Source organism: Narcine bancroftii, chromosome 3, assembly GCF_036971445.1.
Source record: "Narcine bancroftii isolate sNarBan1 chromosome 3, sNarBan1.hap1, whole genome shotgun sequence".
NCBI lineage: Eukaryota > Metazoa > Chordata > Chondrichthyes > Torpediniformes > Narcinidae > Narcine > Narcine bancroftii.
In genome coordinates this window covers 323567492-323594883 of record NC_091471.1, presented here as the reverse complement: position 1 = coordinate 323594883, position 27392 = coordinate 323567492, and the positions used below count along the sequence as shown (strand labels likewise).

The 27392-nt window shown below is 45.0% G+C and overlaps 1 protein-coding gene across 1 annotated transcript in view; it reads left to right on the top strand.

The window, feature by feature from the left end:
* The window catches only part of LOC138756557 (serine/threonine-protein kinase SBK1-like), a 62160-nt gene extending 35492 nt beyond the window's left edge, over positions 1–26668 (top strand). Inside the window, exons 3-4 of the mRNA XM_069922998.1 lie at positions 22207–22409; positions 24811–26668. Coding sequence (XP_069779099.1) covers positions 22207–22409; positions 24811–25596 — 989 coding nt within the window. The 3' untranslated portion in view covers positions 25597–26668. The remainder of the gene's footprint in view (positions 1–22206; positions 22410–24810) is intronic.
* The last annotated feature ends 724 nt before the right edge of the window (positions 26669–27392 follow it).

Genomic DNA, 27392 nt, shown 5'->3' with positions numbered 1-27392 from the left:
CCGCCGCCGCTGCTGCCGCCGCCACGGACACCCCCGGGGCCGACGCTACCGCCGCCGCTGCTGCCGCCGCCACGGACACCCCCGGGGCCGACGCTACCGCCGCTGCTGCCGCCGCCACGGACACCCCCGGGGCCGACGCTACCGCCGCTGCTGCCGCCGCCACGGACATCCCCGGGGCCGACGCTACCGCCGCTGCTGCCGCCGCCACGGACACCCCCGGGGCCGACGCTACCGCCGCCGCAGCCACCCCCGCGGCCAACCAGGTGCTCACCCTAGCGTCCATCGCTGACGACCGCCAGGGCCTAACCGCCAATCGCGAGCAACTACAAACCCCACTACTTACCATTCACCCGCCACAACAGCACTTCCGGGAGGTTCTCCAACCTGCTCCTCGAGCGTTGACTACGTCATCCCGTTGCGTGACGTCATCCCGCTGCGTGACGTCATCGCGCAAAACTCCCCTGTCAACTGCTTCAATAACATTAAACCAGCAATGCTCTCATCCCCTCACCAGAGCAATGGAACTGATTAAAGTGCATGGACACTACACCAATTGCTTATTTGACTCTGGGTCAACTGAGAGTTTTATCCAGCCAGATCTGGCCCTCCGTTGGGGACTTGACATTATCCCCACTACCTAGAGGATCTCATTAGCGACGAGGTCGCACTCGACTTGGATAAAGGGGTATTGCATCGCCACGCTGGAAGTACAGGGCGTGACGGTCACCCACTTTAAATTATTCGTCCTTCCCCAATTGTGCGCCCCAGTGTTGCTGGGATTAGACTTCCAGTGTCAGTTCCAAACGGTGTCCCTACACTTTGGGGGACCCCACGCCCCCCTCTCGGTCTGCCATCGCCCCACTCCCGAAGCATCCGAGCAACCCGCCCCCGTGCCCCGGGGCCAATCCTGCAGCCTTTCCACACTCCGGATTGCCCCGCCAGCACTCTTCGCAAACCTCACCCCTGGCTGGAAGCCTGTGGCCACCAAAAGTCGGCAATATAGTTACGAAAAAAGGCAATTCATTAGGAGTGAGGTGCGTAGATTGCTGGATGAGGGCATCATCGAACCCAGTTCAAGCCCCTGGAGAGCCCAGGTGGTGGTTGTCAAGAATGGGGAAAAACTACGGATGGTGGTCGACTATAGCCAGACCATTAACCGCTTCACACTCCTGGATGCGTACCCCCTGCCACGCATCACGGATGTGGTGAACCAGATCGCCCAGTACCGCATTTTCTCCACTATTGACCTACGTTCGGCCTACCACCAGCTCCCGATCCGCTGCGAGGACCGACCATTCACGGCCTTTGAAGCGAATGGGCGGCTATATCAATTTCTCAGGGTACCATTCAGGGTCACGAATGGTGTCGCGGTCTTCCAGCGGGAAATGGACAGGATGGTGGACCAGAACGGGACCGCTACCTTCCCGTATCTGGACAATATCACCATCTGCGGCCACGACGTGCAGGACCACGACGCCAACTTAGACAAATTTCTTCAAACTGCCCGTCAGCTAAACCTGACTTACAATTTGGACAAGTGTGTGTTCTGGACTACACGACTCGCTATTCTAGGTTGTGTGGTGGAGAACGGGATAGTCATGCCAGATCCTGACCGCATGCGTCCCTTAATGGACTTACCCCCCCCACATACCCAGAAAGCTCTCAAACGCTGCCTTGGCCTTTTCTCGTATTACGCCCAATGGGTTCCAAACTACGCCGACAAGGCACGTCCTCTTATCAAGACCACCTCTTTTCCCCTCTTGACCGAAGCCACAGCGGCTTTCGATCGAATCAAATCTGACATCGCTGCTGCGACGCTGCACGCGATCGATGAGTCTGTCCCGTTTCAAGTCGAGAGCGATGCATCCGACTTCGCCCTGGCAGCCACCTTGAACCAGGCCGGTCGGCCTGTAGCCTTCTTCTCCAGAACCCTCCAGGGTCCGGAGAGTAGACACTCCTCGATCGAGAAGGAGGCCCAGGCCATAGTTGAAGCGGTGCGTCGTTGGAGACATTACCTCGCTGGGAGGCGCTTTACACTGTTGACTGATCAACGCGCGGTCTCCTTCATGTTCAGCAACACCCAGCGTGGTAAGATAAAAAACGACAAAATTGCCAGATGGAGAATCGAACTCTCCACCTTTAACTATGACATCCTGTACCGGCCTGGTAAGCTCAACGACCCGCCTGACGCGCTCTCCAGGGGGACGTGCGCCAGCATACAGATGGACAGACTACGGAAACTCCATGAGGCGCTCTGTCATCCAGGGGTCACTACGTTTGCTCACTTTGTCAAGGCGCGCAACTTACCCTACACAGTCGAGGAGATCCGCTCCATGACCTGATCCTGTTCGGTGTGCGCCGAATGTAAGCCCCACTACTTCCGTCCGGATAACTCCCACGTTATCAAAGCCACCCGCCCTTTCGAGCGTCTTAGCGTAGACTTTAAGGGACCCCTACCGTCGACCAACCGTAATACCTACATCCTTACGGCCATCGACGAGTACTCCCGCTTCCCATTCGCTGTGGCCTGCCCAGACACCACTGCCACCTCAGTGATACAGGCCCTTCACAGTATTTTCACCATCTTCGGGTACCCCAATTCCATCCACAGTGATAGGGGGTCCTCATTCATGAGTGCAGAGCTGCAACAGTACCTCCTGGAGTGTGGTATTGCTTCAAGCAGGATCACGAGCTATAACCCACGCGGTAATGGCTTGGTCGAGAGGGAGAATGCCACCATATGGAGAGCGGTTACACTGGCTCTCCGGTCTAAAGGTCTCCCCACCTCTCACTGGCAGGAGGTTCTCACTAGTGCCTTACACTCCATCCGCTCCCTCCTATGTACTGCAACAAATGCCACCCCCCACGAAAGGATGTTCCTTTTCCCGAGGAAATCCGAATCGGGAACCACTGTACCGGCATGGCTCACCGTCCCTGGCCCCGTCCTTTTGCGACGCCACGTCCGGCACTCAAAGAACGACCACTCCACGCGAACCCACATTACGCATACGTGGAGTTCCCAGACGGGCGGGAGGACACTGTTTCGGTGCGGGACCTAGCTCAGGACGCGGTAGACCCAGCAAACCCCCCAACTCCTTATGCTCCAGGCCCCGTGCCGGAACAGAAGGACCAACAGCACCCCAATGACCCGGGCCACCCTGCCGACAAAACGACTGGGGAATTGAGCGACGGAGCAGTCGCACCCGACGAGCCCGCTGGCGACACCACTCCAGCGACCCCAATCCCGGCACCACGGCGGTCACGCCGGATGGTCAGACCCCCTGACCGCTACAGTCCTTGACCTACCCCTTCCTTTTCATTCTCTCCCTCGTTTTTGTTTTTTTTCCCAGGGTCAATTCTCCAAGAAGGGGTGAATGTGATAGTACAGATCTATCACCAATGTACATAGTGTATATAGTTACTGTATCTAGACTGTGCTTACAGCGATTGGCTGAGAGCTAAGCCACACCTATTGTGTCCCTAGCCAGGTCGGATCAATCCGGACTGGTCGGCCACCTGTGAAGAGCTCCGGTCTTTTGCTAATAAAAGCCTTGGTTTGGATCAACAAGTCTTTGGTTCTTTCGACGAGTTCTACAATATCTTAATGCAAGAAGCATTCGGAACAAGGTAGATGAATTGGCTGTGGAAATTGAGACAAGCAAATACGATTTGATTGGGATTACAGAAACATGACTGCAAGGTGGGCAAGCCTGGGAACTTAACATCCCAGGGTATACAATATTTATGAGGGATCGGCAAGAAAGAAAAGGGGGTGGGGTAGCTTTGATGGTGAGAGAAGGGATTGACAGGAAGGATATTAACTCGGAAGATGCGAAATCTATATGGATAGAACTGAGGAATAGCAAGGGGTGGAAAACGTTAGTGGGGGTGGTATATAAGCCTCCAAATAGTAATGTAGAGGTGAGGGAAGACATAAAAAGAGAAATTAGAAAAGCGTGCAATAAAGGAACAGCTGTCATCATGGGAGACTTTAATTTACATATAGATTGGACTAGCCAAATTAGTAAAAATACTGAGGAGGAGGAATTCCTTGAATATTTACGGGACAGTTATCTAGACCAATATGTCGGGGAACCAACTCGGGAGCAGGCCATTTTAGACTGGGTATTATGTAATGAAAAGAGGCTAATCAGCAATCTTGTTGTACGAGGCCCTTTGGGTAGGAGCGATTACAATATGATCGAATTCTCACTCGACATGGAGAGTGAAGAAATTAAAACCGAGACTAAGGTCCTGAATTTAAATAAAGGGAATTATGATAGTATGAGATGGGAGTTGAGTAAGCTTGATTAGGTGGTGTTTATGGGGGGGGGGTTTACAGTGGATAGACAATGGAAGAATTGCAGAAATCATTTATACCGGTTTGGCATAAAAATAAACCAAAAAAGGTGACTCAACCGTGGATAACAAGGGAAATTAGAGACAGCATTAAGTCTAAAGGGAGAGCATATCAATTGGCCAAAAAAAGTACCAAATCCAGACTGGGAACAGTTCAAGATGCAGCAAAGGAGGACGAAGGGATTAATCAAGAGGGCAAAAATAAATTACGAAAGTAAGCTTGCGGCAAATATAAAAACCGACTGCAAAAGCTTTTATAGATATGTCAAGAGGAAAAGATTGGTGAAATCCAGAGTAGGTCCCTTGCAGTCAGAATCAGGGGAATATATAATGGGGAATAAGGAAATGGCAGACCAATTAAGTTCTTACTTTAGTTCTCTTTTCACAAGAGAGGATACAAATAACCTCCCAAGGATGTTGGGAAACATAGAGACTAATGCAAGGGAGGAGCTGAAAGAAATCAGTATCTCTAAGGACATGGTCTTGGGGAAGTTGAAGGGATTGAAGGCCGATAAATCCCAAGGGCCTGATAATCTACATCCTAGGGTACTTAAAGAAGTGGACATTCAGATAGCAGATGCTTTAAGAATTATTTTCCAGAACTCGATAGACTCAGGATCAATACCCATAGATTGGAGGGTAGCTAATGTTACCCCACTATTTAAAAAGGGGGGGTAGAGAAAAAGTGGGGAATTATAGGCCAGTGAGCCTTACATCAGTAGTGGGAAAAATGATGGAATCCATTATTAAGGATGTAATAGCGGAGCATATGACTAGCAGAGAAGGGATCAGACAGAGTCAACATGGATTCATAAAAGGTAAATCATGCTTGACAAATCTATTGGAATTCTTTGAGACGGTGACAGGTAAAATAGATGGGGGAGAGCCAGAGGATGTGGTGTACCTGGATTTTGAAAAGGCCTTCGACAAAGTCCCACATAAACGACTGGCTTCCAAAATCAAGGCTCATGGGATTGATGTGGATTGAGAACTGGCTGGCAGATAGAAAACAGAGAGTTGGGATAAATGGCTCATTTTCTGAGAGGCAGGCGGTGACCAGTGGGGTGCCATAGGGATCTGTACTGGGACCCCAGCTGTTCACAATTTACATTAATGATCTAGATGAGGGGATTGGATGTAATATCTCCAAATTTGCAGATGACACTAAGCTAGGAGGGGTTGTGTGCACTGAAGAGGGGGTCAGGAAGCTCCAGTGTGATTTGGATAAATTGGGGAACTGGGCAGATACATGGCAAATGCACTACAATGTGGAAAATGTGAGGTTATCCACTTTGGTAATACAAACCGGAGGGCAGATTACTATTTGAATGGCAGTAGATTGGGAGATGGGGAAGTGCAGAGAGACCTAGGGGTTCTTGTGCACCAGTCACTGAAGGCAAGTATGCAGGTACAGCAGCCGGTTAAAAAGGCAAATAGTATGTTGGCCTTCATATCAAGAGGGTTTGAGTATAGGAATAAGGATACCTTACTGCAGCTGTACAGGGCCTTGGTGAGACCACACCTGGAGTATGGTGTGCAGTTTTGGTCACCTTATCTGAGGAAGGATGTTCTTGCAATGGAGGGAGTGCAAAGGCGATTCACCAGGCTGATACCTGGAATGGCAGGAATAACATGAGGAAAGATTGCGCAATTTGGTATTGTACTTGCTGGAGTTTAGAAGATTGAGAGGGGATCTAAAATTCTGGCAGGACTGGACAGAATGGATGCGGAAGGGATGTTTCCAATGGTGGGGGAGTCCAGAACCCGGTGCTATGGTTCGAGGATAATGAACAAATGATTTAGAACCGAGATGAGGAGGAATTTCTTTACCTAGAGGGTGGTGAATCTGTGGAATTCATTGCCACAGAGAGCAGTAGAGGCAGATTCACTGAATATATTTAAGAGGGAATTAGATATATTTCTTCAGTATAAGGGAATTAGGGGTTACGGAGAGAAGGTGGGGATGGGGTACTGAACTTTAAGATCAGCCATGATCTCATTGAATGGTGGAGCAGGCTCGAAGGGCCGAATGACCTATTCCTGCTCCTATCTTCTATGTTTCTTCTATGTTTAATCCTCCGATTTATAAAGGCCAACATTCCAAATGCCTTCTTCACCACTCTATCTACCCGAGTATCAACTTTGAGGGTACTATTTACCATAACTCCTAAATCCCTTTGTTGCTTTGCACTCCTCAATTGTCTACTATTCAATGTATATGACCTATTTAGATTTGCCTTTCCAAAATGCAACACTTCACACATATCCGTATTAAATTCCATCAGCCATTTCTCAGCCCACGCCTCTAGCTTTCCTATATCTCTTTTTAAGCTACGGTAATCTTCCTCACTGTCCACAATACCACCAATTTTTGTATCATCTGCAAACTTACTTATCCAATTCACTACCCCTTCTTCCAGATCATTAATATATATAACAAACAATAGTGGACCCAGGACTGATCCCTAAGGAATTCCACTAGTCACCGGCCTCAAATTTAACAAACAATTTTCTACCAGTACTCTCTGACACCTCCCGTCCAATCATTGCTGAATCCACTTCTCTACCTTCTTATTTATACCTAATGCCTCCAACTTTTTTCCTAACCTCCTGTGGGGAACTTTGTCAAAAGCTTTACTAAAGTCTAAATAGACAACATCCACAGCCTTCCCTTCATCAATCTTTTTTGTAACCCCTCGAAAAACTCTATAAGGTTTGTTAAGCATGATCTACCCCTGACCAAACCATGCTGACCACTACCTATCAATCCCATTTCTTCCAAATATTTGTAAATGCCATCCCTCAGAACACTTTCCATCAACTTACCCACCATAAACGTCAGACTCACAGGTCTATCATTGCCAGGATTACATTTGGATCCTTTCTTAAACAGCGGAACAACATGAGCCACCCTCCAATCCTCTGGCACTACCCTCATGACCAGTGACATCCTAAATATCTCTGTTAATGGCCCCACTATCTGTACACTAGTCTCCCTGAGTGTCCTTGGGAATACATTGTCTGGACCCAGAGATTTGTCCATCTTTATCTTTTTTTAACACTGTCATCACTGCCTCCTCGGTTATCCTTATATGATTCATGACCTCCCCACTATTTTTCTTTACTTCAACTGGTACAATATTTTTTTCCCTAGTGAGTACCAAGGAAAAGAAATCATTTAAAATTTCCCCCATCTCCTCTGACTTTTCACATAGCCTACCCTCCCTATCTACAAGGGGTCCAATTCTATCCCTCACTAATCTTTTACTTTTAATGTACCTATAGAAACCCTTTGGATTTATTCTTACTCTGCCTGCCAAAGCCTCTTTGTGCCTCTCTTTGGCCTTTCTAATCTCTTTCAAGATTTTTCTCTACACTCCTTGTAGTCCTCTTTCAATTTCTCAGCACCCTGCTGTTTATACCTCTTGTACACCTCCCTCTTTCTCCTAACCAAATTTCTAATATTCCTCGAAAACCAGCGCTCCCTATGACTTCCAGCCTTTCCTTTGATCCTCACTGGAACATATCTACTCTGTACTCTCAAAATTTCTTCTTTGAATATTCTCCATTTTTCATTTACATCCTTTCCTGAAAAAATCATGTCCCACTCAATACTCCCCAAATCCATTCTTATTCCTTCGAAATTTGCTTTTCTCCAATCCAGAACCTCAACTTTAGGCCCTTCTTTGCTCTTCCTTAAAATTAATAGAGTTGTGATCACTAGATCACAATTTGTTCTCCAATGGCCCCACTATCAGACACCTGACCTATCTCGTTTCCGAACAGGAGATCCAGTATTACACCATCCCGAGTTGGTTCCTCTACGTATTAATTAAGAAAACTATCTTGCACACATTTGACAAACTCTAGCCAACCAGCCCTCTTACTGTATGGATATCCCAATCAATGTGAGGTAAGTTAAAATCTCCTATGATCACTACCTTATGTTTATTACACATATATGCTATCTCCTTACAAATTTGTTCTTCCAATTTTCTTGGCCCATTTGGTGGTCTATAATACACTCCTATTAGTGCCCTCATGCCTCCTCCACCCCTCAGTTCCAGCCAAACAGCCTCACTGTATGATCCCTCCAAACCATCCTGCCACCTCACGGCAGTAATGTCCTCCTTAACGAGCAGAGCAACTCCTTCCCCTTTTTTTTTTACCCCCTGTTCTATCACATCTAAATATTCTGGAATATTTAGTTGCCAGTCCTGACCCTCCTGTAATCAGGTCTCACTAATTGCCACAACATCATGATTCCAAGTGCCAATCCATGCTCTAAGCTCATCTACCTTGGTCACTATGCTTCTTGTATTAAAGTACATGCATTTCAGAGAATGACCCTCACATATATTCCCTATTCTACCTTTTACCTTAACTTCCATCCTTCCTTTGTTATCTTTATCATTCTTAACTAGGTGGCCATTCACCCTAGACACTGCTCGCAAACTCTGCTCCCCACCACCTGCCAAACTAGTTTAAACCCTCCCCCACAGCTCTAGCAAATCTGCTTGCCAGGATATTGGTCCCCCTCCAGCTCAAGTGGAGTCCGTCCCTTTTGTACAGGTCCGACTTTCCCCAGAAGAGCCTTGCACCAGCTCTAGTCACATATTCATTCTCCACATCCTCCTATTACTACCATCTCTAGCGCGTGGCACCGGCAGCAATCCAGAGATTACTACCTTAGAGGTCCTGTTTTTTAACTTCCTGTCTAATTCTATGTATTCCTGTTTCAGGACCTCATCCCCACTTCTAACTAAGTCATTGGTCCCCTCATGGACCACGACTTCTGGCTGCTCACCTTCCCCTTGCAGAATTCTGTGAACTCGATCAGAGACATCCCTGACCCTAGCACCAGGAAGGCAACAGAGCAACCTGGATCCCCGATCTCGTCCAACAAACCTCCTATCTGTCCCTCTGACAAGTGAGTTCCCAACCACAATTACCCTGTTCTTATCCCTCCTTCCCTTCTGAGCCTCAGGGGCAGCCCCTGTGCCAGAGACCTGACCCCCACGACTCGTCCCTGATAGGCTGTTCTCCCCAGCAGTATCCAATGCCGAATACATGTTGCTGAGGGGCACTTTCACAGGGGTACTCTGCACTGGCACTCTCCCTCCTTTCCTTACAGTCACCCAATTCCCTGACTCCTGCCTTCTAGGGGGTGACTGTCTCCCTGTAACTCCTCTCTATCACTCGGTCTGCTTCCCTTATGATCCTCAGTTTATCCAATTACAACTCAAGCTCCCTAACACGGTCGCTCATGAGTTGCAATTGGAAGCACCTTTTGCAGGTGTAGTCGTCAGGAACAGCTGTGTTGTTCTACCTACAATGCCACTTTCAAGGAATTATGTATCCCAGATCCCTCTGTTCTATTGCACCCCTCAGTGCCCTACCATTTACCATGAATGTCCTTTTTTTGTTTGACCTTCTAAAACACACCTTGCATTTGGCTGCAACAAATCCATCTACCATTTTTAAGCCCATTTTTCCAGTTGATCCAGATCCCTTTGCAAGCTTTGAAATCCTTCCTCACTGTCCACAACGTCTCCAATCTTGGTGTCATATGCAACCTTGCTGATCCAATTTACCACATTATCATCCAGATAATTGATATATATGATATACAACAATGGTCCCAGCACCGAACCCTGAGGCACACCCCTAGTCACAGGCCTCCAGTCTGATTTCTTCCATATGACTAATGTCAAATCCAGTTTACTATCTCACAATGAATACCGAGTATCTGAACCTTCTTGACTAACCTCCCTAGTTTGACCTTAACAAAGGCCTCGTCCATGCAGACAACGTCCACAGCCTTTCCTTCATCAACTTTCTTGATAACCTCCTCAAAAAAAAACTTTAATATTGATTATATACGACTACCATATACAAAGCCACATTGTCTATTCTTAATGAGTCCTTGGCTATCCAAATAATTGTATATATTAAGACTCTTAGAACATCTTCCAATAACTTACCTACTACTGATGCCAGACTCACTGGCCTATAATTTTCAGGTTACTTTTGGAGTCTTTTTTAAACAACAGAACAACATGAGCTACCCTCCAATCCTCGGCACCTCACCCATGGGGAAGGATATTATTTATTTCTGCAATGACCCCTGCCATTTCTACACTAGCCTCCTTCAAGGTCCGAGGGAATATCTTATCAGGCCCTGGGAATTTATCCACCCTTATTTGCTTTAAGACAGCAATCACCACCTCCTTTTATGTCCATAATCTCACTGCTTGTTTTCCTTACTTCCCACAACTCTGTGCAAATTTCTGAGTAAATACTGATGCAAAAAAAAACATTTAAGACCTGTCTCATTTCTTTTGACTCCATATATAGCTGACCACTCTGATCTTCAAGAGGACCAATTTTGTCCCTTACTATCCTTTTGCTCAATATACCTGTAGAAACCCTTAGGATTTTTATTCACATTGTCTGCCAAGTCTTCTTTTAGCCTTATTTCTTCTGGTTTTCCATCATCTTTTATACCTTATTTGCTCCATGTTGCCTTTACCTGTTATACACCTCCCCTTCTGAACTAGTTCCACAATATCCCTCAATAACCAACGTTCCCAATGCCTGCTCACTTTGCCTTTAATCCTGACAGGAAACATACAAACACTGTACTTTCAAAATTTCACCTTTGAAGATCTTCCACTTCCCTCGGCCTTCCTTGTCTGAAAACAATCCATGCATTCTAGATCCTTTCTCATTTACTCAAAGTTGGCCTTTCTCCAATTTAGAATCTCAACCCGAGGCCCAGGCCCATCCTTAGGACTGAGATGAGGAAGAATTTTTTCACTCAGAAGGTGGTGAATTTATGGAATTCTCTGCCACAGGAAGTGATTGAGGCCGGTTCCATAGCTATATTTGAGAGTTGGATTTAGTACTTGTGACTCGGGGGATCAGGGGGTATGGAGAGAGAGCTGGAACATGGTACTGAGTAGATGATCAGCCATGATCAAAATGGCTTGAAGGGCCAAATGGCCTTCTCTTACACCTATTTTCTATATACATATTAAAATATAATCAATATAAATTGAAATGTAAATATTCTGAGTATAACAGCCACTTATTAATTAAAAAATTATAATTATCATGTGAAACATATGTAATTTTTTCCATTATTAAACAATATTTCATCTCATTATGCCATCTATTAATATCAATCATAACATTTTCTATGTTTCTATGTTTCTCCATAATTAACTTGAAACTAATGAGATTATGATCACTAGACCCAAAATGTTCCCACTTCTGTCACCTGTCCTGTCTCATTCCCTAATAGGAGATCATTCTCTTTGATTGGAACCTCTATCCTGAGATCATACTAACTAGGAGGTCCTGTTCTTCAACTTAATGCCTAACTTGCTGAACTCTCCTTGCAGGACCTCCTCACCCATGTCATTGGTCCCTACATGGACCACATCATCCAGCTATGCTCCCTCCCTCCTGTGAAAACCGTAAATTCAATCTAAGATATCTCGGACCCACAAACCACCTGGGATACTCGATCTCTTCCACAGAACCTCTTATATGTTCCCATAACTGTGGAGTCTCCCATCATTACACCTCACCTTTTCTCCTCCCTTCTTAGCCAGAGGACCAGATTCTATACCAGTGACATCACCGTGGCTTGTTCCTGGTGGGTCGCATTCACCAACAGGATTCAAAATGGTCTACTTGTTATTGAGGGTAACGGTTACATAGGTGCCCAACACTACCTGCCTGTTCCCTTTCCCTCTTCTGACTGTCACCCATTTACCCTCCTCCTGCCTCTTAGGTGTGAGAGTTGTCACTGTAACTCCTATCCATCACCCCCTCAGCCTCCTGAATGATTGGGAGTTCATTCAACCCCAGCTCCAATTCCTTAACTCGGCTTGTCAGGAGCTGAAGTTGGATGCACTTCTTGCAGATGACGTCATCAGGGATACTGCAGGCTTGCCTGATGACTCAAGTTCTGCAAGAGGAGAATTCCCCTGCCTTGGCTGCCATTCCCACTAAGAATGAACTTGGGAAAAATATAAGGTAACCCCTTATCTGTGCCCTCCTGAATCCTTTTTGTTCCTGGTTAGGCTTTACCTCATTTAAGCTCCTGCACCACTACCTTGGCCTCTTCTCACCAAAGCCTCTTCTCACCAAAGCCTTAATTCCCCACTCGAACTCTGGCCACTCCCACAATGGCTGCTCTGCTTCTACCACTCACCTATTTAGAGACTCGCATTCTCAAGCTCCAACTCCCATTCACACCTATTTAAAGCAACTGACTCCCACATTCTCTCAATCCAAGTCCTGTTTACATAAAAAATAAAAAATAATTCATTAAAACCATATTTTTTAAATTTTTCAGGTGTCAAATATAATTAATGCAAAAAATTATAATTAATCATTGCATAACGTGCATTGATCGATCTAGTTACACTATCATAACAGATATCTAACCAATCCTCTTCAGAAAAAGTAAAACCAATATCCACTTTATTTAATTTTAGATCTATCCCAACCCTTTTTATCCATATCCTCCTGTAATATTTGATACATAAATGAAATATAACCCTTCTCTGGTACCTTCATAAGAAAAGTCTCAAATTTAGTCATTTCAGGTAAAATCATATCTCTACCAAACATACATTTTACCAAAGATTGAATTTGATAATAAAGAAATAAAGAGTTCTTATCAATACCAAAATCTTCTCTCATCTGATTAAAAGATAAAAACACCCTCTTTAAAACAATCTCGCAAATTTTTCACATCTATAAATTTCCAATGCAATAAACTTTGATTATTATACAACGGAGTCAAAGCCAATAATTTACCCCTAGAGCCTATCATTTTATTTTTCTTTATCCATAACTTCATTAAATGTTTTAGTATAGGCACATTATATTGTTGTAACAAATTTATATTCCATCTAAACAAAAATTGATGTATTTCAAATTCAGAAATACTTGCCATGTCAATTTTAGCCCAACTAGTAGGCTGTACCAAATCCATCAATGAACTAATAAATTTAAGTTGGGCTGCCTCATAATAATTTTGAAAATGTGGTAAATGTAATCCCCCTAACTCATATTTCCAAGTTAATTTATTCAAAGCTACTCTCGAAAATTTACCCCTCCATAAAAACTCCCTAACCATTTTATTCAAATCTCGAAAAAAAATGTTATCAAGTAAATACGGAATAGATTGAAACAAATATTGTATATGTATATGCGGAAAGATATTCATCTTAATTGTATTTATCCTTCCCATTAAATTAATAGGTAAATCTTTCCATTTAATCAAATCAGGTTTGTGTTTTAGATGTGGTGATACGGTTGGAACTTTTTTTCATGCTGTTTGGAAGAAAATTCAATAATTTTTAGAATATCTGTATAAGATTAAAATAGTTTTAGATCCAACAGTATTTTTATTTGATAGTTTGCAACCTCTGAAAAGCTTGGGATTAGATAAGTTTCAGCTTGCTTTTGTATATTTAGCTTTATCTGTAGCAAAAAAATATATTGCTGGTACGTGGAAAGATACAATTATGATTGATATTAATAGATGGCATAATGAGATGAAATATTGTTTAATAATGGAAAAATTACATATGTTTCACATGATAATTATAATTTTTTAATTAATAAGTGGCTGTTATACTCAGAATATTTACATTTCAATTTATATTGATTATATTTTAATATGTATATTTAACTTTTTTTAATATTCTTTCTTTTTTCTTTTTTTATGGCTCTCCTTAGGAGAGTTGGCTGAAGGGGGGGGGGGAAATCTTTTTTTTTTCTTTCTTTTCTCTTTTTTTATATATATATAAAAGAATGTTCATGTTTAATTGCTGTATATGTCATATATCATTTGTTTTTTGAATGAATAAATAAAGTTTTAAAAAATCCAAAAAATAAAACCTTGCCTTCTCAGATGGACAGTTTTCAATCCAAGCTAACATACTTCTTCTAATACCAAGGCTCATAATTTATGCATCATCCCCTTGTCAAATGCCTTTTGGAATCTAAATACATTATATCTGCATGTTCCCCTCTACCACACGGAACATAGAATTTAGAAATCTACCACATAGTGCAGAAGTAAAACAGAAAGGTCTGCAGACGCCGTGGTTGAAGTAAAAACAAAATGCTGGAGAAACTCAGCAGGGCAAACAATGCAGCAAAGATAAGGATACAGATTCGACGTTTCGGGCATGAGCCGTTCATCAATTGGCGCTTCAGACCATTCTTCTTTGGCTTGGCTTCGCGGACGAAGATTTATGGAGGGGGTAAATGTCCACGTCAGCTGCAGGCTCGTTTGTGGCTGACAAGTCCGATGCGGGACAGGCAGACACGGTTGCAGCGGCTGCAGGGGAAAATTGGTTGGTTGGGGTTGGGTGTTGGGTTTTTCCTTCTTTGTCTTTTGTCAGTGAGTTGTGCTGATCTCACAACTCATCCTAACAGCTGCTCAAATTTGCCCATCAGCATAGCCCTCCATTTTTCTCCGTTCCATGTACCTATCTAATCGTCTCTTGCCTCTGCCTCCACCACTGTTGCCAGCAACACATTCCATGCCCCCACCACTCTCTGTGTGGAAAAACTTTCCTCTTGCATCCACCCTGTACTTACTCCAAAGCACTTTAAAGAAATCCCCATTCATGTTAGCTATTTCAGCCTTGGAAACAAGCTTCACACCTCCAAATCCTCAAAAAATTCAGTCAAATTTATCAAACATGATTTGCCTTTCAATACATAGAGCAATATTGATTAGATTTGATCATATTCGGCTTTCCTAAATCATTCGTTATTTCCTGTTTAGTTATCGACTCAAACAATAAAAGGATAATCTTCTGTCTTCCTTTCTGTTCGAACATGGGTGTCACATTGCCTGTGTTCTAGTCTCCTGGTGCCCTTGCTGACATCAGTGAGTTTTGAAAAAATTGAACTATCTGAAGGGCTCAAGCCCCAAACATTGATTCTGTATCCTTCTCTTTGTTACACTGTCTGACCTGCTGAGTTTCTCCAGCAATGCATTTTGGTTCACATTCTTAAAACTATTGGATGCAGGTCATCAGATATTATTCAAAGGCATTGCAATATAGTCAAAAGACCATAAGACACAGGAGCAGAAATAGGCTACTCAGCCTATCGAGTCTGCCCCACCATTTAATCATAGACCTATCCATTTCCCCACTCAGCCCCACTGCCGGCCTTCTCCCCATAGTCTTTGATGCCCTGGTTAATCAAAAATCAATCAATTTCTGCCTTCAATACACCCAATGACCTGGCCTCCACAACTGCCTGTGGCAACAAATTCCACAGATTTACCACCCTCCCTGAAGAAATTCTCTACATCTCCGTTCTAATTGGACCCTCTTCAATTCTGAAGTTGTGCCCTCTTGTCCTCGACTCTCCCACAATGGAAAACAAGATTTCTACATCTATTCTTTCACACCTTTCAACATTCAGCACCCTAACCTAACCCCCCCCCCATTCACCTAAATTCCAATGAGTACAGGCCGAGAGCTATGAAAAGCTCCTCATATGGTAACCCTTTCATTCCCAGAATAATTCTTGTGAACCTCCTCTGAATCCTCTCCAACATCAGGACATCTTTTTATTTAAATTAAATTAGACATACAGTACTGCAACAGGAAAATTTGGCCCTACAAGTCTATGCTACCTAAATTACACCCCATTAACCTACACCCCAGTTAGCTTTTGAACGGTGGAAGGAAACTGGAGCCCCCAAAGAAAAGCAATGCAGACGTGGGGAGGAAGTACAAACTCCGTAAAGACAGCATGGGATTCGAACTGGTCCCGAACGCTGGTGCTGTAAAGGTGCTGTGCTAACCACCATGCCAACCTTTCTTAAAAGAGGAGCCCAAAACTGCTCACAAAACTCAATGAGGACTCGTCAGTGCCTTTTATAAACCCTCAGCATCACATTCCTGCTCCTACATTCTATTCCACTTGAAATGGATGCCAGTATTGCAATTATCTTCTTCACCACCGACTTAACCTGCAAGTTTACCTTCAGGCTATCCTGCACAAGGTCCCTTTGCAACTGGGGATTTTCAGTTTTATACCCACATAAAATAATCGGCCCATTTATTTTTTCCACCAAAGCGCATAACCATACACATTCCAACATTACATTTAATTTGACACTTTCTCTGCCCATTCTCTTAATCTGTCTGAGTGCTTCTGCAGCCTCCCTGTTGCCTCCAAATTACCCGCTCCTCCACCTACCTTCGTATTATCTGCAAACTTGGCCACAAACCCATTTGTTCCATAATATACACATAAGAAGTGGCCCCAACACTGACCCCTGTGGACACCACCAGCAATGGCAGCCAATCAGAATATGATCTTTATTTCCCAACTCTCTTCTTCCCACCAATCAGCCAAAGCTCTACCCACGATAGTATGTTTCCTATTATATGACGAGCTCGTGTTAAGTGGTCTCATGTGTGGCAATTTGTCAAAGGCCTTCTCAAAATGCAAATACACATTTACTGCATCTCCCATATCCAGCCTGCTTCTCACTTCCTCAAAGAATTCCAACAGGTTTCTCAAGCAGCATTTTCCCTTCAGGACACCATGCTGGGTTTTGTCTATCCTGTCATGTGGCTCCAAGTACTCTGCAACCTCGTCCTTGACAATCATCTCCAACATCTTTTCAACCACTGATGTCAGGCTAACTGGTCTATAATTTCCTTTCTGCTGCCTCCTGCCTTCTTGGAGGATGAGGTACCATTTGTGATTTTTTCATCTTTTATGATCAGGCCAGAATCTGAAAGCTCATCACCAAAGCCTCCACAATCTCTTTCAGAACCCGAGGGTACAATCCATCTGGTCTGAGAGACTTATCCACTCTTAGAGCATTCCACATCCACCTTCTCCCATGAAATAGTAACTGCACTTACTTCCCTTCCCTGATACCTTTAAACATATTGCACTCTGCAAGTGTCTTCCACGATAAAGTCTTGAAAAACACTCATTTATTTCCTTTGTTAGAATCAGAATCAGAATTTATTGTCATCAACATGTCATGAAACGTGGCAGCACCAGAGATACAAACTTGCTATAAATTATATATTTAAAAAATAAATAAATTAGTACAATAGAAGGGAAAGTGAGGTGGTGTCTGGGTTTAATTGTCCATCCAGAAATCTGAGGGCGGGGGTGGGGGGGGGGGGAAGAATCTGTTTTTGTACCATTTGGTGCTTGTCTTCAGGCTCCTGTACCTTCTTCCTGACGGAAGCAGTGAGAAGAGGGCACGGCCTGGGAGATGGGGGTCCTTGAGGATAGAGGCTGCTTTGTTGTGACACTGCCTCTTGTCGAGGTCCTTGATGGAATGAAGGCTGGTGCCTGTGATAGCTGAGTTCACAATTCATTGTACAGTAGTTTTTTTCCTGACCTGTGCCTGGCTACCTCCAGACCAGACAGTGATGCCACCAGTCAGAATGCTCTCCACTGTACACCCATAGACATTTGCAAGAGTCTTTGCTTACTTACTCAATCTTCTTGTCTCCCATTATTAATTCTCCATTGTCATTTTCTCGTGGTCCTATCTCTACTCTCACCTCTCTTTTACTCTTTACATACCTGAAAAAGCTTTTTGTATCCTGTGATACTATTTTCTAGCCTATTTTCATACTTCATCTTTTCCCTTGTGAGTTTTTAGATACCTCTGCAAGTTTTTTAAAACTTCTCAATCCTCTACCTTCCCACTAATTTTTGCTCCCTTGAATGCTCTCTTTTTGTCCTTCTACGTTGGCTTTGATTTCCCTTGTCAGCCATATTTGTGACATTTTTCCGTGAGAATATTTCCTCTTTTTTCGATCTGTATTTAACCTACACCTTCTCCATTTCTTGTAGGAACTCCACTCGTCGCTACTCTGCCGTCTTCCCTACCAGTGCCCCCTTCCAATCTACTTTGGCCAGTTCCCCTCTCATGCCCCTGTAATTCCTTTACTCCACTGAAACACTGATACACCTGACTTTCAGTTCTTCTTGTTAAATCCCAATTGATCACTGCCCCCTAATGGTTCCATTACCCCAAGCTCTTTGATCACCTCTGGTACATTACACTACATGCAACTCATGGGCTCATCAACAAGCTGCTCTAAAATGCCATCTCGTTGGCTTTCTACAAATTCTCTCTCTTGAGATCCAGTCCCAACCTGGTTTGCCCAATTTACTTGGATGTTAAAATCCCCCATGACCTGCTCTTCTGAAATGTCTTTTCTATCCTGCTGCTGTAATTTGTTGGCTGCATCCAGGCTACTGTTTGGAGGTCTGTATATAACTGCCAACAGAGTCACTACTTAACCCGCAATGTTTACCTGCCTGTCCTTTCCATAAACTGTGCATCCTTGGACATTCAGCTCCCAATGACATCCATCCTTTAGCCACAACTCCGTGATGGCCGCAACGTCATACCAGCCAACCTGTAGCTTTACTACAAGGTTTATCCACTTTATTTCTATGCTGTGTGCATTTAAATACAAAACCTTTAGCCCTGAATTTGTTTTTTTTTTGACTCTGTGTCCGTGTTGCATCCCAGGGCCTGCAATTTTGCCTGAACTCCCTGAGGACATTGACAAGAGGCAGTGTCTTAAAAAAGCAGCCTCTATCCTCAAAGACTCCCACCACCCAGGCCATGCCCTCTTCACTATGGTACCATTGGGAAAAAGGTACAGGAGCCCAAAGATGAGCACTCAGTGGCACGAGGGCAGCTTCTTCCCCGCTGCCATCATACCACATAAACCCCCTACCAGCTGTCCCTACTTGGGCACCAGCTGCCTCTTCACTTTGGTTCCCACCCTGCTGTGAATCTTGGTTAAACACCACCCCCTCCTCCCCCAAAAGCATTGGCAAACCTCCCTGCCAGAATATTGGTTCCCCTCCAGTTCAGGTGCAACATGTCCCACTTGTAAAGATCACCCCTTCCCAGAAAAGGTTCAATGATCCAAAACCTTGCTATGCTACCCACCTCACCATCTCATCTGCCACTTATTTGCACAATCTTCCTGTCAGTATCAGAATTTTTTGCCATGAAATTCGTTGTTTTGCGGCAGCATCACAGAGCAAACATTCATATAAACCACCTTACAACAATAAATTTTAAAAAATAATAATAGTGCATAAAAAGTGAGGCAGTGTCTGAGGTTCATTGATTTTTCAGGATGGCAGCAGGGAAGAAGCTGTCCTCGTGCCACTGAGTGCTGATCTTTGGGCTCCTGTACCTTTTTCCCGATGGTACCATAGTGAAGACCAAAGAAGAGGTACAAGGACTGCCTAAAGAAATCTCTTGGTGCCTGCCACATTGACCACCGCCAGTGGGCTGATCTCGCCTCAAACCGTGCATCTTGGTGCCTCGCAGTTCGGCGGGCAGCAACCTCCTTTGAAGAAGACCGCAGAGCCCACCTCACTGACAAAAGACAAAGGAGGAAAAACCCAACACCCAACCCCAACCAACCAATTTTCCCCTGCAACCGCTGCAACCGTGTCTGCCTGTCCCACATCAGACTTGTCAGCCACAAACTGACGTGGACATTTACCCCTCCATAAATCTTCGTCCGCGAAGCCAAGCCAAAGAAAGAAAGAAAAAACCATAGTGAAGAGGGCATGGCCTGGGTGGTGGGAGTCTTTGAGGATAGAGGCTGCTTTCTTAAGACACCACCTCTTGTCAATGTCCTCAATGGAGTGAAGTCTGGCACCTGTGATGTCGTAGGCTGAGTTAACAACCCCCTGGAGTTTACTCTTGTCCTGAAAATGAGTGCCTCCCTACCCAGGCAGCGATGCAACCAGTCAGAATGCTCTCCATGGTACACCTGTGGAAGTTTACGAGAGTCTTGGGTGAAAAAAACAAAGGATCTCGAACCTCCCTTACCACGCGGCACCGGGAAGAATCTAGAGATTATCACTTACTTCCTAAACTTTGCAGAACCTCTACCTGACACCTGCTGGTATGTACCATGACCTCTGGCTGCTCGGAGACACCCTGGATCTGAGCACCCAGGAGGCAGCTCATTATCCTGGAGTTTCTTTTGTGGCTGTAGAATCTCCTGTCTGTTCCCTGATTATCAAGCCCCCTGTGACTATCACTCTATCTGACTTCAGCTAATCCTTCTGAAGCCCTATTTTATTGGAACAGTGAACTTAGAACAGTGCAACACAGTACAGGGCTGACTGTACACCCGCAACATTCTAAACCTTCCCTACCTCACACCATAACTTTCTTACTTCCATGTGCCTATCCCTATTGTACCAGCCTCCACCACGTCCCCTACATTCTAGGCACCCATTCTCTGAGTAAAAAATCCACCTCTAACATCTCCTCTAAAATTCCCCAGTTTAAACAGGTGTCCTCTAGTATTGGCCATTGCTGACCCAGGATAAGTGTATTGTAAAATTTGCAGTAGTGCCTCAGAAAGCATTGTCCATTAGGGATAGCAGGGATTTTGGTGGCTCTCCAGTACTCCAGGGCCCTCAGAACCTACTCAGCACCTTGCAGGGGACTGAAAATCTGTGCAAACCAAATAGCCAGAGTGTTCACAGCCATGTTCAACCATTCTTTGCTTCAGTTGGAGGTTCCCACCTGCGTCAAAAGGGCAACAATCACCCCAGTGCCCAAGAAGAGTAGGGTGGGTGGCCTGTCTCAATGACTATCACCCAGTACACTCACATCTAGTGATGAAGTGCTTTGAGAGATTAATCATGGCCAGAATTAACATGTATCTAAGTAAAAATCTATACTCACTGCAATTTGCCTACCATAAGAATTGCTCCACAGCATATGGAATATCGCTGGCTCTCCACTCAGCTCTGGAATCTCTAGAAAACAGCAACTCCTACATACGGCTGCTCTTCATCGACTACAGCTCAGCCTACAACACCATTATTCCCTCAGTGCTGGTCAACAAGCTGCAAACCCTGGGCCTTTGTACCCCCCCTCTGCAACTGGAAGATCACAGTCAGTATGATTTGGCAACATCTCCCCCTCACTGATTATCAGCACAGGCGCACCCCAGGGATGCGTACGCAGCCCATTGCTCTACTCACTATGCACCCAGACTGTGTGGCCAGGCACAATTCCAATGCTACTTACAAATTTGTCGTTGACACCACAGTTGTCAGCAGAATCACAGACGTAAATGAGGAAGCGTACATGAGGGAGGTAGATCAGCTCGTTGAGTGGTGTAACAACAACAACTTTGTACGCAATGTCAGCAAAACCGAGGAGATGATTGTGAACTTCAAGAAGACTAAGAGTTTGAGGAAATTCAGTATGTCACCAAACACTCTTGCAAATTTCTACAGGTGGAGAACATTCTGACTGCCAATACACAGGACAAGAAAAACTGCAAAGGGTAGTGAACTCGACCACCACCATCATGGGCACCAGTCTCCACTCCATTGAGAGGTGGTTTCTTATCAAAGCAGCCTCTATCCTCAAGGATGCTCACCACCCAGGCCATACCCTCTTCACTCTGCTACCATCGGGAAGGAAATGCAGGAGCCTGAAGATGAACACTTAGCGGCACAAGAACAGCCTCTTCCCCTCCGCCATCAGATTCCTGGATGGACAATGAACCTCACTTTCTCTTATTTTTTCACTAATTTATTTATTTAATATTTTCACTGTGATGCTACCACAAAACAATGAATTTTGTGGCATGTTCATGACAATAAATTCTGACTCTAAGATATATTCCCTCTACCACCGATGAGACAAAACATATTGTACAGAGTTATTTATAATCAGGGCCATTTGCTCCAAGCCACACACCAGCATGTGAATAAAGAGTAATGCTATTATTTTTTTGATTTCAGGTACAAAAATGGCTTTGAAGTTCCTGAGGAAGAAGACGACCAAACTGAAGAGTTTCCTCAGAGAGTACAGCATTTCCCTTTATCTGTCAGCTTCCCCTTTCATCATTGATATGTTTGGCATTGCCTTTCAAACCGATGAGTATTATGTGTTTGCCCAGGAGTACGCAACTGCAGGGGATCTATTTGACATCATTCCACCCCAGGTACTCATCTCCGTTTGTGTGCCTTCTGCTTTCCCTTCTTTGGTCATTTGCCATTGTGACATGGCCAATCACAGGTCCAGGCAGCAGGTCATTGCTGGGGAGGATGGAGAGTTCATCCGTCCCATAATCCAAGGTTAGGTTGATACCTGGGTATCTCAGATCTTCTGTGACGGGTGGTGGTCTGCACAGCAGCCTTACTGCATCCTGGATGCTGAAGACAATAATTTAAGACATGTTCCGATGTTCCATGTTACTTTTGAATACAGTTACATTGAAACTAAACCCAAAACATGACTTAGAAGTAATTAAATGTTATTTTTTTTTATTTAAAATTTAAATTTAAAATGTAGACATGTAGCACAGTAACAGGCCCTTCTGGCCCACGAGCCCATGCCACCCAATTTGCACTCAATTAACCTACATCCCCGGTACAATTTGAATGTTGGGAGGAAACCTCCAGGGAAAGCCCACGCACACATGGGGAAATGTCCCTATAGACAGCGCGGGAATCGAACCCCGGTCTCAATTGCTGGCGCTGTAACAGCGTTATACTAACCACGAAGTGAATGTGGATTTTCATTAAATTACAAGAAAGAAATTTGGGCTGCTCAGTTGGTGTAGAGGTCAGTGCAATGCTGTTACAGTGCCAGCGATCGAGACCAGGGTTCGAATCCCACGCTATCTGTAAGGAGCTTGTACATTCTCCCCATGTCTGCATGGGTTTTCCTCGGGATCTGCAGTGTCCTCTCACCCTCCAAAATATTCGGGGCTGGTAGGTTAATTAGGTGTAAATTGAGCGGCAAATTGGTCACAATGGCCTTCCCCCATTACGATTAAATTACATTTAAAAATTAAATAATACCAATTTCTCATTGTCTTCATTGTGGAATATTCCAACTAAATACATTTTGTTTTTTTAATCCAAATGACTGGCCCAAGTTGGGAGAGATCTCACCTGTCCCTCCCCCACACCCCACCTTACTTGAGTGGCCATTGCACCATGCCCAGCATGGAAACACTTTATTCATTTTGCTCCATGATCCCTTCATTTCATGAGCCTCGCAAATTCAGGGTCTGCGGTCATTCTTCAGGGAGGTATGGGGACACAGCTGAGCGAGCCACTTCCTGCCAGTACCAGAGACCCTGCGTTAAACCTTGACCTTGGGCACTGTCAATGTGGACTTTGCATTCCCTTTCCCACCGATCCCCACTCCATTTCCTCTTGGTACTCAGGTTTCCTCCACGTTGTTAGTAAGTTGTCCATAACGTGAGGGGAATTTTAGAATTATGGGGTTCGAGGAGGGAGGAAGCTGAGGAGAATTTGGGAAATGAAAATTGGGATTAATTAGAGTGATAGAGTTCGGAGTTCGGAAACACTCATCCCTTCTACCTGCATTTGGCCAATATCTCTCTGAACTTATCCTATCCATGGATCCATGGATCCATCCAGTTGTTTTACTTAAGGATTGCAATAGAACCTGCCTCAACCACCTCCTCCTGCAGCCCATTCCATGCACCTACTACCCTCTGTGTAAAAAAGGCACCCCTCAGGTTTCTGTTAAACCTCCCTCCTTTCACCTTCAACCCCTGTCCTCTGGAGTCTGGGCAAAAGACTCTGTGTGTTCACCTAAGATCTATCTCACTCATAATTTTGGATATTCTCCTGAGCACAAGGAATAAAGCCCCAACCTGCTCAACCTCTCCCTAGAGCTCAGGGCCCCCAAGTCATGGCAACGTCCTCATGATCCTTCTCTGCACCCTCTGCAGCTCGACGACATTCTTCTGGCAGCTCGTGACAAAACCGAACACAATCCTCCACATGGGGCCTCACAAAGTCAGTTTAGACAAGTGGTTCTCAACCTTTTTCTTTCCTCTCACATCCCACTTTAAGTAATCCCTATGGCATTGGTGCTCTGTGATTAGTAAGGGATTGCTTAAGGTGGGATGTGAGTGGGAAGTAAAACCACCTAATTGACTTGTTATGTGCATGGTTTCAGTACTCCGAAGGAAATGGGCCAATGACAATTTTTCTCAAGCAAAATATTTCAGTAACTATTGGATAAGGGCAGTGGTTCTCAACATTCCATTCCCACTCACTAATCACAGAGCATCTATGGCGTAGGGATTACTTAAGGTGGTATGTGAGTGGGAAGAAACAGTTTGAGAACCACTGGTTTAGACTCATTAGGCCAAAGGCCCTGTTTCCATGCTGTATTTGTCTAACCATGTACCTCGGGTCCTTTGTTTTGTTTGTTCATTTCGGGTTTGGATCTTTCATCAGACCAGTTTTAATTTTGTGTTCCTTCAACCTGTGATCCTGTGCCTAAAATCAGACGTGAAAGAGTAATGACTCAGTGCCAGGAAGGGCCAAGTTCTAACATGTGATTTTATTCTCTTGAAGGTGGGTCTTCCTGAACAGATTGCTAAGCGCTGTGTGCACCAAGTGGCCTTAGCTCTAGACTATCTTCACAGCAGGAAGCTGGTCCACCGTGACATCAAGCCAGAGAACATCCTCATCTTTGACAAGGAGTGCCGTAAGGTTAAACTGTCAGACTTTGGAATGACCCGTCGGGCTGGCACTCCAGTCAAACGGGTGAGTGGTACCATCCCTTACACCGCCCCGGAGCTCTGTGATGCCTCCAAACATGAGGGCTTCTCTGTGGAATACAGTATTGATGTCTGGGCTTTTGGAGTGCTCCTGTTCTGTATGCTTACAGGAAACTTCCCCTGGGAGAAAGCTCTCCTCTCAGACTCTTTCTATGATGAGTTTGTGAGATGGCAAAAGCGTCGAGGGTCCAATGTGCCATCGCAATGGAGGAGGTTCACCGACGATGCTCTCCGCATGTTCAGGAAACTTCTGCCCATCGAGCCGGAGAGAAGATGCTCAGTCAAGGAGATATTCAGATACTTGAGTTATCGGTGGATGCTGGACACGGATTGTAGCAATAGCATTGCAGATGTGAGCTCTTCCTCCGAAGAAGACCTGGTGGCCAGGATGAAGCAACAGAGCCTGTCCCCTGTGTGCAGTGTGCCGAAGAATGCTATCTCCATGGAAACTCCATCATCCCGCTTTACGGCCATGACAATGTCCAGCTCCCTTTCGTCCAACAGCAGCTATGAGAGAGCATCAAGGGAGAGCAGCAGCACTCGGATTCTGGTCACCACGCCCATTGAGATCTGCGTCTAGTTCACACTGACAGGGCCAGAATTGTGGGTGCTGTGTGGATTAACAAACTTGTTCTTACTGAAGGGAATGATTGTTGCTTTGAGAGTGAACGTGAACCATCGACTGGGGCTCAGACTCCCATGTTTTGTGATTGTTCTTCTAAGCCTTCATCCCAAGCTGCATCTCACCAGTTGTGACTCAGTTACTTTGTGTCTTTGGGGTCAGGCAGGATAAGAGAAGAGAAACAGCAGACACAAAGTAGCACGTGGATGCAAATTAACAGGCCACCGCTGTTGCAAGGCTATCAGTCGATTGGAACCAGTTCCTGTGGAAGGATCCTCTTTTTCAATTATATATCCTGAGCAAGTGTCGATGGCTTTGCCCAGAGACCAAACTGTGACGGCTGCTACCTAAGGGCTTGGAAGTGTTCACCAGAAGAAGTGAACACTCTGCACAAGTCATCTTTACAAACACTCACCTTTCACTAATGTGACTGTAACGTCCTATATCCAAACTCACTAATTTATTGGTTCTGAGTTTAACCTTGTTTGTACCAGGAACTTTGAACCGTTCCAGGCACTTAGCATGTTGAGCCAGTAACTGACATCTTTCTGAGGTAACATGTAGTGGACTAACTTTACAACACAATTAAGTTATCATTCACTGAACAAAATCAAGCAACATTAACATCATTACTAGAATTAACTCAAGCATTTTAAGTTAATTTGATGTAATCACCTCAGCGCGAAGATCTCCTCTGGTATAAAAATGAGCGCACCAGCATCCAAAGCACCCCCACCCCCCACATGCTTTTCATCTCCACCTCTCAATAATCTTTCCTCTTGATGTGGACCAGTGGGGCGGCACGGTTGGCCTTGTGGTTAGCGCAACGCTGTTACAGCGTCAGCGATCAAGACCTGGGTTCAAATCCGACATTCTCCGTAAGGAGTTTGTCTGTGTGGGCTCCTCCCACTGTTCAAAACACACCGGGGTTGTAGGTCAATTGGGAGTAATTGGGCGGCACAACCTCGTGTGCCAGAAGGGCCTGTTATCGTGCTGTATGTCTAAATTAAATTAAATTAATTTAACAAGGCCAAGTGGCCTGTTTGTTGCTGCATGTTCTGTGCCTCAGTGTGAGAAGATTGGTGACTATGTCTTTTTGGCTTCTATGCCACACTTTGCCTGTCACCATGAGGTCCAAATGGAAGTGAAACTGGTTGGTGCTGATTTCTTCTTCACTACATCTCGTTTGGGTAGTGCCACAACTCCAGAGTTGTGCCAGCTTCTCCACAGGATGGTGAGGACATTGGGGAGAAGTTTGGGGGCAGTGAACAATCCCTTTCTGACTACCTCCCGATGTCTACTGCTGGGGTCATCTATTGCAACCACTCGATAAGATGGTTGATCAACCAGCCAATTAACTATTTTTGGAGATAGCAGATTGATGCCATCTTGAAGGCCGCACGCTGAGGGACTGTGAGAGGAGCTGGCACCTCACAGCTTCAGCAACATGGGTTCAATCCTGACTGACGACCAATGCAGCCCAAGGATGGCGTTTGTATGTTCTCTCTGTGACCCAGCTTCCTCCTACATCTTAAATATGCACAGACTGTTAGCCTCATTGACCACTGTGGAGTGTGTGTGTGTGTGTGTGTGTGTGTGTGTGTGTGTGTGTGTGTGTGTGTGTGTGTGTGTGTGTGTGTGTGTGTGTGTGTGTGTGTGTGTGTGTGTGTGTGTATGTGGGGAAAACTTGGAGGGGGAAAGGGTGTTGGTTTGGGGAGAATAGTGTGAACAGTTATAGTTGCACACCAGGGCTG